Consider the following 17,166-nt stretch of genomic DNA (forward strand, 5'->3'; position numbering starts at 1 on the left):
CATAATGTGGCATTGATCTGAAGATGCGAGCAGTCTCATATCCCAAAATTATCCAAACTGCATTGATATTACTGTAATGACCAAAACATTGTGGACAGTGTATTTTAATACTAGCCTATATTTGTGATAAGTAGCACAGCCTTGATGCAGATCTACAATAGAAAACAAATTGATCAAACAACAAGAGTTAATGGAAATGCTCCTTAGTTCCACTGAATACGAGTTAATGTACTGACTTTCTTCTCCAATACACATCTGCCTATTTTTCATTCTTTCAATGTTTTATTTATGTTCTTACAGTAGCTTATTTTGTTGTGTAAGTTGATCAAAAAGCAATAACCTAAATACAAATGTATACGGTTTTACATTGAACTATGATACTTGTGACATGTTTTTCAATTAACTAACCAGTTATTTTCATAAAATCTAAAGAAAGGCAAACAAGAAATAGAGCCTTTTGCAGTCAATTTAAATCTGACAAAAGCAATAAGACTGATATTCACACAGATTTGATACATTTTAAAAAGGTTTTAAAAAGTATGTTTTTCCCTACAGAATTTACTCAAGTAAAAGTACAGTACACATTCCTAAAAGAAAACTACTCAAGTACTGTAACATGTTACTTGTAGTGTGTTACTACCCACCTCTGTATTTTCATGAATCCCCAGTACTGTAAAATCCATACCTCTGATTGATAATTTATAGATGGGCAACATAGACTACAGGCTGAACCTCTATCTACACAATGGTCTGGTAAACAGTCCAGGACACTGTTACTGTATTAAGATAAATACAATTGTTGGTTTCTTAAAACATTCATAATGAAATGCATGATTTGGTCACAGATAGGGACCTGGGTGTAGCCTAAGTAACCCCGTGTAACAGAACTGTGTAGGTCAGCTTACCTTGTTTTGATAGTCAGGTTTAAAGTGAAGCATCGCCACTCTCAACAAAGCAACCTATTTAAGGAATCTACCCTCTTAATTGACATGAATTACTATTCATGAGAACACAGACAAGAATTCCAGTGCATGCACTGCGGAACAAGCACTGCCAGCGACCAGCAACTTATTTTCCAGCCTAAAGGTTACTGTCTGAAATTATAATATTGTTTTCTCCTCAGACAGAGGCTGGCTAACTAGATAGTGTAGTATTGGGTGACCCCCTGTCGGCTAGGTAATTATCAAAAGCACTGCTATCGCCTTACCAACGTCAACAATGGGGCTTGGGGCTGAATGGGTCATTGTTATACAGTAGAGTAGAGGCTACAGTTACAGACAGTTACAGTTACAGACATGTCTCCCCTGGACAGGTATAAAAGAGCGCTGTGGCCCAATTACTTGAGGAAGGGATTGACCAACAGAATGGATGGTGTTAAAGAGCAATACACAATACTAGACCTATGTGGTGAAAATCCTTGTTAGGTTAGGCCTAGTTCAATCCAAGGAACACAATGACTTCTTAATAAAAGCCATTCACCCGTATGCATGTTGTATGCATGTTGTACGCATGTTGTACGCATGTTGTACGCATGTTGTACGCATGTTGTACGCATGTTGTACGCATGTTGTATGCATGTTGTATGCATGTTGTATGCATGTTGTATGTATGTTGTATGTATGTTGTATGTATGTTGTATGCATGTTGTATGCATGTTGTATGCATGTTGTATGCATGTTGTATGCATGTTGTATGCATGTTGTACGCATGTTGTACGCATGTTGTACGCATGTTGTACGCATGTTGTACGCATGTTGTACGCATGTTGTACTGAAACTAGAAAGGAATAACACTAATGTAAAGTGGTGAAAAGTGTGGTGAGATGAAAGTGCCAGCAGCTGATGATTAATATGACAGAGCCAATCCTTCAAAAATTAGGGGACCAACGAGTGTGGAGAAATGTTGAGTGACAAAACAATCCACCCAAACTTCAAATTCAAAAGGGCAACCAGCATTTGGCTACTGCCTGTCCAAAGAGAACAACATACACCAAGAAACAAACACAGCAGCCTACTCAATTGAATTTATTTTGGGTAACAGACACATACAACAAAATGTACAATGTGTACCCAGAGGATATCACTTGAAAGTATTAATTAAAACGCTTGTTTCCAAAGTGGTCCTCGATATTAAATTCCATCAGATTACACAATATTGGCCGAGGACGATCACAGACAAAGCTGCCCCTCATATGGGGTGAGAGAGCGTTTGATACTTGGAAAATGATTGTGCAGCTTTGCATTTAAAAGCAGTTTAATAATGAATATTTCACTAAGGCATGACTGATTTCTAAAGTGAGACATCTCATTTGGAGAAACTGGGTAATTGGAGTCCCCACTGAATTATGTATGATCTGGTGAGAGCTCAGAGGGATCTAAGAGAAGGCCCCCATAACATCACCATAACAAGCACAACATGCCCCCATAACATCACCATAACAAGCACAACATGCCCCCATAACATCACCATAACAAGCACAACATGCCCCTATAACATCACCATAACAAGCACAACATGCCCCCATAACATCACCATAACAAGCACAACATGCCCCCATAACATCACCATAACAAGCACAACATGCCCCCATAAAATCACTTTATTTAACTAGGCAAGTTAGTTAAGAACAAATTCTTACTTAAAATGACGGCCTACCCCGGCCAAACCCTGACAACACTGGGCCAATTCTGCGCCACCCTATGGGACTCCAATCACATCTGGATGTGATATAGCCTGGATTCGAACCAGGGACTGTAGTGACGCCTCTTGCACTGAGATGCAGTGCCTTAGACTGCTGCGCCCCTCGGGAGCATCACCATAATCGCCCCATAACATCACCATAATTTCCATATAACATCACCATAATGTCCCCATAACATCACTAGAACATCCCCAAATGTTCCATAACATCACCATAATGTCCCTACAATGCTCCCATAACATCACCATAATGTCCCTACAATGCTCCCATAACATCACCATAATGTCCCCAGAACATCATCATACCGTCCCCATAACATCACCGTTGTTTCCTAATATCCAACACCATATGACCTCTTAACATTTTAAATTCATTTAGCTATTTGATTTGGAATTTTAGGACCCCTTTGATTTGGAATTTTAGGACCCCTTTAGATATCCCAAATAATATTTCTAAAATATTTTATGAGACATTGAATTTGGCTTTACTAACATTAGCCTATAGAAATGCATTGAATAACAGATTCATACATGGAAAAAAACCCTCCCTCCCTTTTGCCCCCAGAACAGTCTCAATTCGTCGGGCATGGACTGTACAAGGTGTCGAAAGCGTTCCACAGGGATGCTGGCCCATGTTGACTCCAATGCTTCCCACAGTTGTGTCAAGTTGGCTGGATGTCCTTTGGGTGGTGGACCTTTCTTGATACACAAGGCAAACCCAGCAGCGTGCAGTTCTTGACACAAACTGGTGTGCCTAGCACCTGCTACCATACCCCATTCAAAGGCAATTACATATTTGTCTTGCCCAACCTTACCAACATAATTAGAGCAGTAAAAATACATGTTTTGTCATACCCGTGGTATACTGTCTCATATACCACAGCTGTCAGCCAATCAGCATTCAGGTCACGAACCAACCAGTTTATAATGCAAATTATAAAGTTTGAGTCCTGAATGCCGATTGGCTGAAAACCATACCACAGGAATGACACAATGTTTTATTTGTACTGTTTACGTTGGTAACAAATGTATAATAGCAATAAGGCCCGAGGAGCTATACAACGGCTAAGGGCTGTTCTTACGCACGGCTCAAAGCAGAGTGCCTGAATACAGCCAGTAGCCATGCTTAAATATGCTTCAATTATTGTGAGCTCTTGAGTCTATATATGCATGATCTTCATTACCAGAAAATGCCATCATTTTATTGGCAGGGATAAAGAAACAGGACCACAACACGATGCAAGCAAGGTATTGGCTACCTTGCCACCCCCACCAGACAAAAACAAAGATATACAGTACAACTAACATACATTACAATCACATCTACACAAGCGAAATAGCTAATAATACCATCACCAAACCTGCATTTCCTTTATTGACTCCACGGGGACTGAGGGTTGGGACCTGTTTCTCAAGTTGGACTTCGCAGAACGCGAGCTGAGAGACATGTTGTTTCCACACCACCACGAATATGTCTTTGAAGTGTGAATACAGTATCAGAATTCTGGAAACAGTTGCAAGTTTTTCATGTCACGTGGAATTCTTATATTTTGGTCCTTGGTGTCCTGGGCTGGCTCGAGGGGCTCAAGCTGCAGTTCTCAGATACCACTTTCCCACTAATTAAATTGTGTTAGCTGTTTCCTTGGTTACGTAGGACATGTTTTTTTGTGCATTTGCTAATCGGGATCATTGGGACGTCCATACCCTACACCCTAACCTTAACCCATACCCTAACATTAACCTTAACTATAACCCTTGCCTAACCCTAACCCCAACCTTAACACTTACCTTAACCCTTTTCAATGTCTACTTCAATGGGGTATGGACGTCCCAGGGATTCCGAATAGCACGGACCGTTTTTTTTCTGATAGGGCAGCTACAAATACATCCCTGCAGGCTGCACCATGATGACCATAGTTCGGGTAGTGACAGCACAAATCCACATGATTTGTCACGGTTCCTCTCATGGGGCCACAAAGCAACTTCTCATTATCTCATTGAGAAATGTCCGTTATTTATTCATTTTTAATCAATGTAGAAAGATAAGTTTGTAGGACGCCTTTTTGGCCTACACATGTGGTTGTTGTGTAGGCTGCTAGTCTACAGTTTGTCTGTCGTCTTTCTGTATTTGTATATTCGCTTTAATTTGTAACGTTACACTAGAGGGAATGGGTCACACAGGTGAAATGCACAAGTATGGAGAGCATACAGGCCAATACAAGCCATTATCTTTCAAACATGCGTCTGTGTAATTAATGATTATTCCCAGGAGAGAGGGCCATGAATTGATACATTGGTGCAGCTGTTGAGTGTATCACAGGATACAATTATATATATTTTCAAGACGCCTCGATGACACTTTATAATGTAGGCCCTGAGAGGAGCAGAGACAATTTATTTCCAAATTCACACTATAATCCTCTTCATTACTTGATTTTACTAACGGCTTTGTAAACTGCAGAATTTGTGCATCCCAACATAGGTCAATCGGTTTGCCAACACTACGAAGAGGACAAACTGTATGTATAAATGTGCCGTATACTTTTTAAAACCAGTGGGTGGCAGTGTTTGATCGAAGAATGAACCGTCTGGAGACTTTACAGCGGACGTCTATCAATCAGTATTGTAGGTAGGTCTATACAATCTCCAATGGAAAATAATAACACCAGGCCAGTCAGGATCAGATATATAGTCGAAATGTCTTGATTATTCCCAGTGAAGGAAGTGCTTTTGTGATAAATAACATTTTATGATAACTTACATATCCTAGCTATCTTTTCCTGTTGGCTACCATAGCCTATGATAGGTATATGTCTATATTCCATCATGTCTGGTGGTCAAGTGTAACCTGGTCCCAGATCTGTTTATGCTTTTACCAACTCCACTGTCATTGTCAAACGAAACAAAACATGTTTCACATTATAATTCCGTAAGGAGTTGGCAAGAGAGCAGAAACAGACTGGCACCCTGGCTACACTAAGTGGCCTTTATGATTTGGCTCCCCTTTCATCCCATTTGTGGCGCACAATGCCTCAAAATATCAGGGATATTCCTGCAGGGCCAGAGACCCCATACAAGACCTCCCCTTTATCAACGGACTTCCCCCTCTGCCTCTGTGCTCAGGCTCTGGAGCGCCGCCGATCGGTAATAAGAATTTTCATTCTCGCCAAGATGGAGGTCTCTTGCCTATTGAAGATAGAACATATTGCCTGCGTGTTACAGTAGAATATAATTCCAATGGTGTTGCATTTCCATTTTCTCGGGAAATCTAGAGGAAGTCAATTCTTTGGACATTATTTTTCCATATCGGTATTCCAGCCATGAGCTCTGGAGAGGGAATAGATGAGGCTGCTAAGGATGCGGCCGACATAGCGGCGTTTTTCAAGTCCGGTAAGTGAAAGAGGGGCGAGCACCTCCGGTAGCCCACTGTATTGATAATACCATCTACATTGTTCCGTATAGATGGTAAACTGATCAACAAATTCAGCCATCGGTGGGTGGATGCGTTAGAGAGATACGATTATTATTCTCCTCAACAGTCTCCCTGTCATCCTCTGCTTTTATTCCAATATGATAACAGAGTCAACCTCGGATTATAGTAAATTACGCACACTTCAATGTAAAAAAAACAAAAAAAACATACTTGTCTTGGATGGTTTCTAATCTAGAAATGAAATGTAATAAATGTATCCCTATCCCGAGATGTGTGTAGACTACATCTTTCGATTATTCTGTACCCTGCGTCGTGGCCAACGAACCTTTTGCAGTGAGCTGCTTGTTAGTCAGAACCACATCCTGTAGATTGTGATAGCCTATCATGTAAACAAACTGTAGCCTATGATGCCGCCCAGGTGAAGATCTGGAACATAACTGAGTTTTAGGCCAGGCCTACGTATCCTACGGAAACATCACATCTTCCTGTTTACTCTCATACAATATGTTATGGAATAACCCAGAATAGACTATCACTTTTTTTCTATTGCTGTTTTGTTTATTTAGATACCCATTAGTCCATCAGGGCAATACACGAATCCCTATAAAATTAATCCTTACAAAATATTCCGATGATTGTGTTATTAGTGTTATTTATTTTAATATATCTAATACTATTGAGTTTATCTCTGGTATACATTCTAATTATTTTTATCTCTAGTCAATTACATTTTTAAATTGTATTTATTTCACCTTTATTTAACCAGGTAGGCTAGTTGAGAACAAGTTCTCATTTGCAACTGCGACCTGCCCAAGATAAAGCAAAGCAGTGCGACAAAAACAGCAACAGTTACACATGGAATAAACAAAACATACAGTGAATAATACAGTAGAACAAAAGAAAACAAAAAGTCTATATACAGTGAGTGCAAATGAGGTAAGTTAAGGCAATAAATAGGCCATGGTGGCGAAGTAATTACAATATAGCAATTAAACACTGGAATGGTAGATGTGCAGTAGATTAATGTGCAAGTAGAGATACTGGGGTGCAAAGGAGCAAGATAAATAAATACATTTACATTTACATTTTAGTCATTTTAGCAGACGCTCTTATCCAGAGCAACTTACAGTAGTGAATGCATACATTTCATACATGTTTTTTTTTTCGTACAGTATGGGGATGAGGTAGGTAGCTAGATGGGCTGTTTACAGATGAGCTATGTACAGGTGCAGTGATCTGTGAGCTGCTCTGACAGCTGGTGCTTAAAGCTAGTGAGGGAGATATGAGTCTCCAGCTTCAGAGATTTTTGCAGTTCGTTCCAGTCATTGGCAGCAGAAAACTGGAAGGAAAGGCGGCCAAAGGAGGAATTGGCTTTGGGGGTGACCAGTGAGATATACCTGCTGGAGCGAATGCTACGAGTGGGTGTTGCTATGGTGACCAGTGAGCTGAGATAAGGCGGGGCTTTACCTAGCAGAGACTTGTAGATAACCTGTGGCCAGTGGGTTTGGCGACGAGTATGAAGCGAGGGCCAACCAACGAGAGCGTACAGGTCGCAATGGTGGGTAGTGTATGGGGCTTTGGTGACAAAATGGATGGCACTGTGATAGACTGCATCCAGTTTGTTGAGTAGAGTGTTGGAGGCTATTTTATAGATGACATCACCGAAGTTGAGGATTGGTAGGATGGTCAGTTTTACGAGGGTGTGTTTGGCAGCATGAGTGAAGGATGCTTTGTTGCGATATAGGAAGCCGATTCTAGATTTAATTTTGGATTGGTGATGCTTAATGTGAGTCTGGAAGGAGAGTTTACAGTCTAACCAGACACCCAGGTATTTGTAGTTGTCCACATATTCTAAGTCAGAGCCGTCCAGAGTAGTCATGCTGGACGGGCGAGCAGGTGTGGGCAGTGATCGATTGATCAATGCATTTAGTTTTACTTGCATTTAAGAGTAGTTTGAGGCCACGGAAGGAGAGTTGTATGGCATTGAAGCTCGTCTGGAGGTTAGTTAACACAGTGTCCAAAGAGGGGCCTGAAGTATACAGAATGGTGTCGTCTGTGTAGAGGTGGATCAGAGAATAATGACCTAACACAATGTATTTTTTTTAAGTGCTTCCACACAACACACTGCCATCATTTCCCCCCACATTAATTGGGGTAAGAATGTAATTCTGTTGAATTAACATTTTGGAAAGTAAAAAAGTACATAGGTGCCTTGGGAACATCCTATGACCATGATGAGACCACCTCAGATGATCCACAGTCAGAGCAGCTGTTCGTTTGCGCTCAGCTGTTTCTGTAGCACCTGGTCTGGTGCATCTTGGTCAAGAAGTTTGTTTCCCACCATCCCCATTGATGACACACAGACGGAAGTTTGAGTGGGACAGACAGGGTCAAGCTGAAGTGAAGAAGGGACTGAGTGTTTTGGAAAGATGAGTGATATAGCCTAATGATTTATATAATACATTCTATTCTATTCTTTAGTGTATGCATGTTACGTAGCATTGACTTGAGCTTTTAGGTCACTGGAGTCTGGAGGTAAAGGAAGTTAAGAAAGAGCTGTCTAAAGACAATGTTAGGAAATGTGTTTGGTGAAGGAATGTCCCAACATTAATGGAGACAAGGGACCTCGAACTATAAACTGATGGTAATCTCTAACAAGGTAGAAATATATGAATCGGCCTATGTTCCTTTCTCCCATAGTTACCACAAATATTTTCTCTCAGTGTCTCTTTAACCTCTCTAGTACATGTGGGACGAACTCGTCCCACCTACGTAACAGCCACTGAAATCCAGTGGCGCGATTTTTGAATCGTTAGAAATGCTATAACTTCAATTTCTCAAACATATGACTATTTCACAGCTATTTAAAGACAAGAATCTCGTTAATCTAACCCCACTGTCCGATTTCAAAAAGGCTTTACAACAAAAGCAAAACATTAGATTATGTTAGCAGAGTACCCAGCCAGAAATAATCACACAGCCATTTTTCAAGCTAGCATATCATGTCACATAAACCCAAACCACAGCTAAATGCAGCACTAACCTTTTATAATCTTCATCAGATGACACACCTAGGACATTGTGTTATACAATACATGCATGTCTGTTCAATCAAGTTCATATTTATATCAAAAACCAGCTTTTTACATTAGCATGTGACGTTCAGAAAAAGCATAACCACCGCAAACTTCCGGTGAATTTACTAACAGTTTGCTAAATTACTCACGATAAACGTTCACAAAAAGCATAACAATTATTTTAAGAATTATAGATACATTACCCCTCTATGCACTCGATATGTCCGATTTTAAAATAGCTTTTCGGATGAAGCACATTTTGCAATAATGTAAGTACATAGCCCGGCGTTACAGGGCTAGCTATTTAGATACCCACCCAGTTCAGCCTCCACCAAAATCACATTTCCTATAAGAAAAATGTTCTTACCTTGCTTGTTCTTCATCAGAATACACTGCCAGGACTTCTACTTCAATAACAAATGTTGGTTTGGTCCCAAATAATCCATCGTTATGTTCCAACAGCGACGTTTTGTTCGTGAGTTCTAGAATGCTTTTTCGCGGTGTCGCGCATGGCGCATTGGCGTGTCAAAAATGTCTAAATATTCCATTACCGTACTTCGAAGCATGTCAACCGCTGTTTAAAACCAATTTTTATGCCATTTATGTCATAGAGAAGTGTTAATATTCCGACCGGGAGTATGCATTGAGCCTAAACAGCCGAATAAAATTTCTCCTCAGAAGCGACTCATGCACGCGCATCATTGAAAGGTCCTCCGAGCATCCACTTACAAAAGGCGATAATATATTTCAACCTGAGGTTCCCTCGTAAACCTTCAGTTATTTCGCGGGCTCTGAGAGCCTATTGGAGCCCTGGGAATTGTCACGTTACAGCTAAGATCCTTACTTTTCAATAAAAAGAGGTAAGACGCACGACTCCTTGTCAGACAGGGTACTTCCTGCTTGAAGCCTTGTCAGGTTTTTGCCTGCCATAGGAGTTCTGTTATACTCACAGACACCATTCAAACAGTTTTAGAAAATTCAGAGTGTTTTCTATCCAAACCTGAACAATAATATGCATATTCTAGCTTCTGAGTTGGTGTAGGAGGCCGTTAAAAATGGGAACATATTTTTTCCAAAATTCTCAATACTGCCCCCTATACCAAACAGGTTAAGACAGCTTGGAATGCTATAATGGATTGTATTCTATTGTTTCAGTCTACAGTTGGTATGTGGCCAGTGTTTTCTGCTGTAGCTGCTATAGACCATGTCCTGGGAGTTAACAATAACTACATGAACCTGAATGATGTGCATGAACAACATTTTCCTGTAAATGGTCTCTGTCTAGATTCTTTGAGGTTTGAGTAGCCCATTTCACCTGTTACTATTATTGTTAACTGTAAGGACTCAGCTTAGCTTGCTATATCGGCTAATAAGGTTGTATTTTGTGCAGTGTTCATGCTATTAAGTCTTTTGCATGGAGATGCATTTAGACTTTCAAATTTCACGCATGTTATGTAGATGCTAAAACTGGGATAGCTAGTCATGACTGTGTTAGAGAGAGGCCAGTGAAACACAACGCAAACAACATGACCCATAACTGTGTCCAAGCATACGATAGGAGCAATTGATATGTTGGCTGAGTCCCAAAAGACACCCTATTCCATATAGTTCACTACTTTTGACCAGAGCCCTATGCCTTTGAGGTACTATATAGGGAATAGGGAATATATTCACTATAATAGGGTGCCATTTGGGATGCAACCATGGATATGTTGTTTGGCCTGTCAGTATCCTACAACACCATTCATCCTTAAGCCACAGTGAAAGGACAGAAAAGGCCATCCCACTTTCTGTAACCTCTCCAACAGGCTTCCTAATTGCTGCTGGCTTGTTAAGCGTTGAAATCTTGGCACAAAGTTGCTCTTTCTTGTTGCACTGAAACACATTTCTTTAGTTTGGGGAGCTCTGGGTGCACCCACTGTGATGCCCTAGTTAATCTCGAGTAGGACTTCGGTTCTGTCCCAAATGGCACTCTATTCCCTATATAGTGCACTACTTTTGACCAGGGTAGGAATAGGGTGCCTTTTTGGACTCGTATGGCTGTACTAGACGGCCTGGCTGAAGTTGTTATATGTCATTTAATTGGGCTAATTTTAGTATTCACCCTTTGTAGAGTATCTAATTCGGTGATATACAAGACAGTCTGTATTGGAAGTTGATACGCATAACATAAGCCATAGCTCGATGATTTAGGGAAGTCAACTATCAAAACAGTATTCTTTTCAGTTTATGGAGACATATTTCTGTTTGGAGTTGTTGTGGTAGTCATGGAGATGTTGTGCTAGTCATAGTCATCTATTATTCCTGTCATTATCTTGTGATGAGGTAGACAGATGGATGTTATTATGTCATTCCCACAGACATTGTATAGATCCCACATTGTATACTGATCCTCTTGTGAGCTAATCAGTGAGGTGGTCATAACTTATAGTCCACTTGACGATGAGGCTCATTACAGCAGCTCAGTAGCATGCCTATGATGTCAGCCCACACAAAGTTTTAGGTCTATGTCCCAAGGAATTCAAACTATTGCACTGTAAGCTTATATTCACTTTACACTGAGTGTACAAAACATTAGGAACACCTGCTCATAGACTGACATAGACTGACCAGGTGAATCCAGGTGAAAGCTATGATCCCTTATTGATGTCACTTGTTAAATCCATCTACACTTCAATCAGTGTAGATGAAGGGGAGGAGACAGGTTGAAGACAGATTTTTAAGCCTTGAGACAATTGAGACATTGATTGGGTATGTGTGCCATTCAGAGGGTGAATGGGCAAGACAAAAGATTGAAGTGCCTTTGAACGGGGTATGGTACTAGGTGCCAGGTGCACCGGTTTGAGTGTCAAGAACTGCAAATCTGCTGGGTTTTTCACTCTCAACATTTTCCCGTGTGCATCAAGAATAGTCCACCACCCAAAGGACGTCCAGCCAATTTTACACAACTGTGGGAAGAGTTGTAGTCAACATGGGCCAGCATCCGTGTGGGAACGCTTTCAACTCCTTGTAGAGTATATGCCCTGACAAATTGAGTCTGTTCAGAGGGCAAAAGGGAGGGGTGCAACTCAATATTAGGAAGGTGTTCCTTATGTTTTGTACACTCAGTGTGTATTAATACTATGTATTTACTATTTACCTAGTTATTACATTGGCACCCAGTGTAGTACAGTCGTGGCCAAAAGTTTTGAGAATGACATAAATATGAATTTCCTTAAAGTTTGCTGCTTCAGTGTCTTTAGATATTTTGTCAGATGTTACTATGGAATACTGAAGTATAATTACAAGCATTTCATAAGTGCCAAAGGCTTTTATTGACAATTACATGAAGTTGATGCAAAGAGTCAATATTTGCAGTGTTGACCCTTCTTTTTCAAGACCTCTGCAATCCACCCTGGCATGCTGTCAATTAACTTCTGGGCCACATCCTGACTGATGGCAGCCCATTCTTGCATAATCAATGCTTGGAGTTTGTCAGAATTTGTGGGTTTTTGTTTGTCCACCCGCCTCTTGAGGATTGACCACAAGTTCTCAATGGGACTAAGGTCTGGGGAGTTTCCTGGCCATGGACCCAAAATATTGATGCTTTGTTCCCTGAGCCACTTAGTTATCACTTTTGCCTTATGGCAAGGTGCTCCATCATGTTCGTCACCAAACTGTTCCTGGATGGTTGGGAGAAGTTGCTCTTGGAGGATGTGTTGGTACAGTTCTTTATTCATGGCTGTGTTCTTATGCAAAATTGTGAGTGAGCCCACTCCCTTGGCTGAGAAGCAACCCCACACATGAATGGTATCAGGATGCTTTACTGTTGGCATGACACATGGTAGCGCTCACCTTGTCTTCTCCAGACAAGCTTTTTTCCGGATGCCCCAAACAATCGGAAAGGGGATTCATCAGAGAAAATGACTTTACCCCAGTCCTCAGCAGTCCAATCCCTGTACCTTTTGCAGAATATCAGTCTGTCCCTGATGTTTTTCCTGGAGAGAAGTGGCTTCTTTGCTGCCCTTCTTGACACCAGGCCATCCTCCAAAAGTCTTCGCCTCACTGTGCATGCAGATGCACTCACACCTGCCTGCTGCCATTCCTGAGCAAGCTCTGTACTGGTGGTGCCCCGATCCCGCAGCTGAATCAACTTTCGGAGACAGTCCTGGCGCTTGCTGGACTTTCTTGGGCGCCCTGAAGCCTTCTTCACAGCAATTGAACCGCTCTCCTTGAAGTTCTTGATGATCCGATAAATGGTCGATTTAGGTGCAATCTTACTGGCAGCAATAGCCTTGCTTGTGAAGCCCTTTTTCTGCAAAGCAATGATGACGGCACGTGTTTCCTTGCAGGTAACCATGGTTGACAGAGGAAGAACAATGATTCCAAGCACCACCCTCCTTTTGAGGCTTCCAGTCTGTTATTTGAACTCAATCAGCATGACAGAGAGATCTCCAGCCTTGTCCTCGTCAACACTCACACCTGTGTTAACGAGAGAATCACTGACATGATGTCAGCTGGTCCTTTTGTGGCAGGGCTGAAATGCAGTGGAAATGTTTTTGGGGGATTCAGTTCATTTGCATGGCAAAGAGGGACTTTGCAATTAATTGCAATTCATCTGATCACTCTTCATAACATTCTGGAGTATATGCAAATTGCATTCATACAAACTGAGGCAGCAGACTTTGTGAAAATTCATATTTGTGTCATTCTCAAAACTTTTGGCCACGACTGTATACAGAATTTTGGGAAGGCATAAGGTTGTCTTGGCCTGTTTGATGTGAGTTGACTCTAACAGGGATCATCCCTCACTGTACTGTAAGCTGTTGTAATGCAGAGCTGCTCGCTGGCTATTCATAGCGTACTGTGGCATTGCCCATTAGCTTTCAATGACCCAAATCAGGAGGTCATTTTCAGTGTTTTTTTAAGGATAGCAGACTGAATGAATTGTGTAATTGAATTATGATTATTTTTCTTGCTTTTTAATAACAAGACGAAAAATGTATGAGGTATTACTAACTTTTATGACACAGCATCATTCCATGCTTTCAAATGAGTATGCTGTAGCTCAATCAGGTAGCTCTGATTGACAAGGTTTTTAATTTAACCGGGCAAGTCAGTTAAGAACAAATTCTTGTTTACAATGACTGCCTAGGAACAGTGGGATAACTGCGTTGTTCAGGGGCAGAACAACAGATTTTTACCTTGTCAGCTCAGGGATTTGATCTAGCAACCTTTAAGTTACTGGCCCAACGCTCTAACCACTAGGCTACCTGCCAACCCAAGGTAATAAGATGCTAGTCATCCATCATACCACCAGTGGTTTAATGAGACCAATGGTTCCAACAAAGATATAGTGTTTACTATGTCAAAGTACCTTCTATTTTTGTACTGTAGTCAGGTGCCATTTTCCACCACATAGCTGCCTTGCTTTTCCCATTTGCCATATTACACAGTGGGGTTGTTCTTGTGAGAGGACGGCCGTTACATTGGCAACGGTATAAATCAGGATATTTTCTGTGTACATGATTGTTCCACTATCCAGCTCAGAGCAGGCTGAGGTTTACCAAGTACTTTCATTTGATTGGTTCTTTGGAAAATCCCCTTTACTAAATTATTATGTCCCCATTCCATTTAAATATGACTTGCTTTCTAGTGGTAATATTATGCCATAGAAAGGTCACAGTTATCATCTATTTACCATCAATTGTTGGACATGAAAATTCTAAATGCCTTTGTCCGTTTAGGAATGAGAAATGAGATTATGACTAGGCCTAATTAGACTTGCCTGTAATGGCCTGTAATGTGAGCCAAATTGTTGTACTGTCTGTGATCCAGCGTTATCACCCCGTGGGATCATGCTTATCGAAGTGGAAACTTAAGTGTTATGTAATAAAATGTCTACTGGCTGCTGCTGAGGAACAGACTTGACCCAACTAAAGTCTTCATAGCTGTGTCATAATAATGGTGTAGTGTAGTAGGGATCAGATGCTCCAGAATCAATTCACATCATGAGAAAGGGAGAGGGGGAGAGAGCGAGAGAAAGAGAGCGAACGAAAGGAAGAACAGAAAAACCACCTCTGCAAATGATAGAGTAGTAAAGGCTAAAGTCAGGGTGGAGTAGACCATCATGGCTTGCTTTTATACATATTCTACAGTCAGAAAGAATCCTCTTGCATTCTATTGCAAAGTAATTGGCAGTTGCTTCTAGTGGAGTAGAAGCAATCAGCCCAGAGTGGCATTGCACCATGAAACGGCTTCAGCCCAGCCGCCATCATGCCATCCTCCTCATAATTGGAAAAAGAAGAGCTTTTGACTGGAGCTGTTCTGTTTTTCCCAGACTCACTTTGGTGGTTTGGTTTCCCCCTCCTCTCTTCAGCGAGTCTACTGTATGCTTACAATGGAGAGCAGATGTTTTAGTGCTGCTTGACTCTTATGTTTATTGTAGAGCTGTTTAAAAAGCAGCCTGCTGAATGTCTTTTATGAGATCCATGGCATTTATAGTATAGATTAGTTAGAGGTACTAGGCTTTTCACTGACCCACAGAACTATATCAGGCCACATCTCACTCAAAGCAGCAATCTGTGCACAATTCTGTAGTATAGATCATGAACTGTAGGCCTATGCGAGTTGTGTGGAAGAAATCGAAAGAAAAACTGCATGCGTGATCAGAAGGATAGCAAAATATTTACCGGGAAGATTCTTAAGCAAACAACCCAAGCATGAATTGGGAGTCAGGTGAACTACTGTTCTGTGGTCTGGGTAAATTCATCAGAAAGTGAGATTAGGAGGCTGCAGATTGCACAGAACAAAGCAGCAAGGATTGTTTTATGGTGGAGATATGATTCTTCTCTTGTAGTCATGCACAATGCTCTTGGATGGTCATCAATCAACAAGATCATAGAAAAACACATGCTTATTTTATTTCACAATGTACACCATTTAAAATGGTAGTTCTTTTTACACAATGGTTTCAGTTGTTAAGAGATAGACATTCAGCCATTACAATAAATACATTGTCCCCATCTATGTCTTACCTCGGCAGAGAAGAGAAATAGGCTAAATAACATTTCGATTCAGAGTAATAAAGAAATATAATAATTTATCTGAGCAAACCAGAAACCTTTCAATGTATAAATTCATACAATACTTAGAACCACTTAAATATAATAAATTGGAAGGTTGTACAGGACTATGGTAGATGAAGGAACCAATCTATCTTTTCAGACTGTTAGATTATTTATCTGGTGAATATGGCAGTGTATTATGTCTGTTGTTTGTAACAGTGTGTTAAGTGTGATTGTATTGTATTTTAATGTTTAAGGACTCTTGGAAGATTAGTCCAAATGAGGATTAAAAGAGATCCTAATAAAATAAAATAAACACTAAGTCTAACCCTTACAGGGAAAGGAAACCAATATGGCATTTTGTAATTTGGGTAAACTATCCCCTCAAAAATGTACATTTCTCATTTAAATAGTCCAGATTTGCATACAGATAACCGTCAATGTCAATAAATAGGAATTGAGCATGCAGAGTGAAGTCAATAACTAGCCTAAGGGATGGCTTAATTCAGTCAAGGATATAGAGGTATCAATCACAGCAGCCTCAGCCTGCCACCCACGTTGCCTGGGGGCCAGGAAGGAAGGAAAGAAAAAGGTATTGTGGGCCATGAAGAAGAAGAGTGGCTGTGGGCTGAGCCTGCCTGTGTCTCGTTGAAATCCCTCATCTGATAAGAGAGGATTTCCTATCCATCAGTCAACCTCAGCCACCCACACCCTACCAGACACACACACCCAGCACTAAGGAGGCGTCTGGAATCAGGGCATCTCATCTCAAAACCCTGGCCTCCTAGGTGTCTGTCTGCCGGCCTGCCTTCCAGTCTGTTTCCCTCTCAGAGACTAACTGGGATATCAAACAGCGCAGCAGGGTTTTATGTGTTTCTGAGCTTATGTATTAACACCCCTCTTCTCTCTG

At 41.0% G+C, this 17,166-nt stretch overlaps 2 protein-coding genes across 9 annotated transcripts in view; one reads left to right on the forward strand and one right to left on the reverse strand.

The window, feature by feature from the left end:
- LOC115176846 (dynein heavy chain 5, axonemal) overlaps nucleotides 1-4,310 on the reverse strand; it is a 63,756-nt gene extending 59,446 nt beyond the window's left edge. For all 8 annotated transcript variants that reach the window (XM_029737184.1, XM_029737182.1, XM_029737185.1 and 5 more), the window contains exon 1: nucleotides 4,062-4,310. In XM_029737184.1, coding sequence (XP_029593044.1) covers nucleotides 4,062-4,148 — 87 coding nt within the window. In that variant the 5' untranslated portion in view covers nucleotides 4,149-4,310. The remainder of the gene's footprint in view (nucleotides 1-4,061) is intronic.
- A 1,560-nt stretch (nucleotides 4,311-5,870) lies between these two features.
- Nucleotides 5,871-17,166, forward strand: part of LOC115176384 (triple functional domain protein) — a 137,424-nt gene continuing 126,128 nt past the window's right edge. Inside the window, exon 1 of the mRNA XM_029736387.1 lies at nucleotides 5,871-6,090. Within this exon, the coding sequence (XP_029592247.1) occupies nucleotides 6,021-6,090 (70 nt within the window). The 5' untranslated portion in view covers nucleotides 5,871-6,020. The remainder of the gene's footprint in view (nucleotides 6,091-17,166) is intronic.

Source organism: Salmo trutta, chromosome 37 (assembly GCF_901001165.1).
Source record: "Salmo trutta chromosome 37, fSalTru1.1, whole genome shotgun sequence".
Lineage (NCBI taxonomy): Eukaryota > Metazoa > Chordata > Actinopteri > Salmoniformes > Salmonidae > Salmo > Salmo trutta.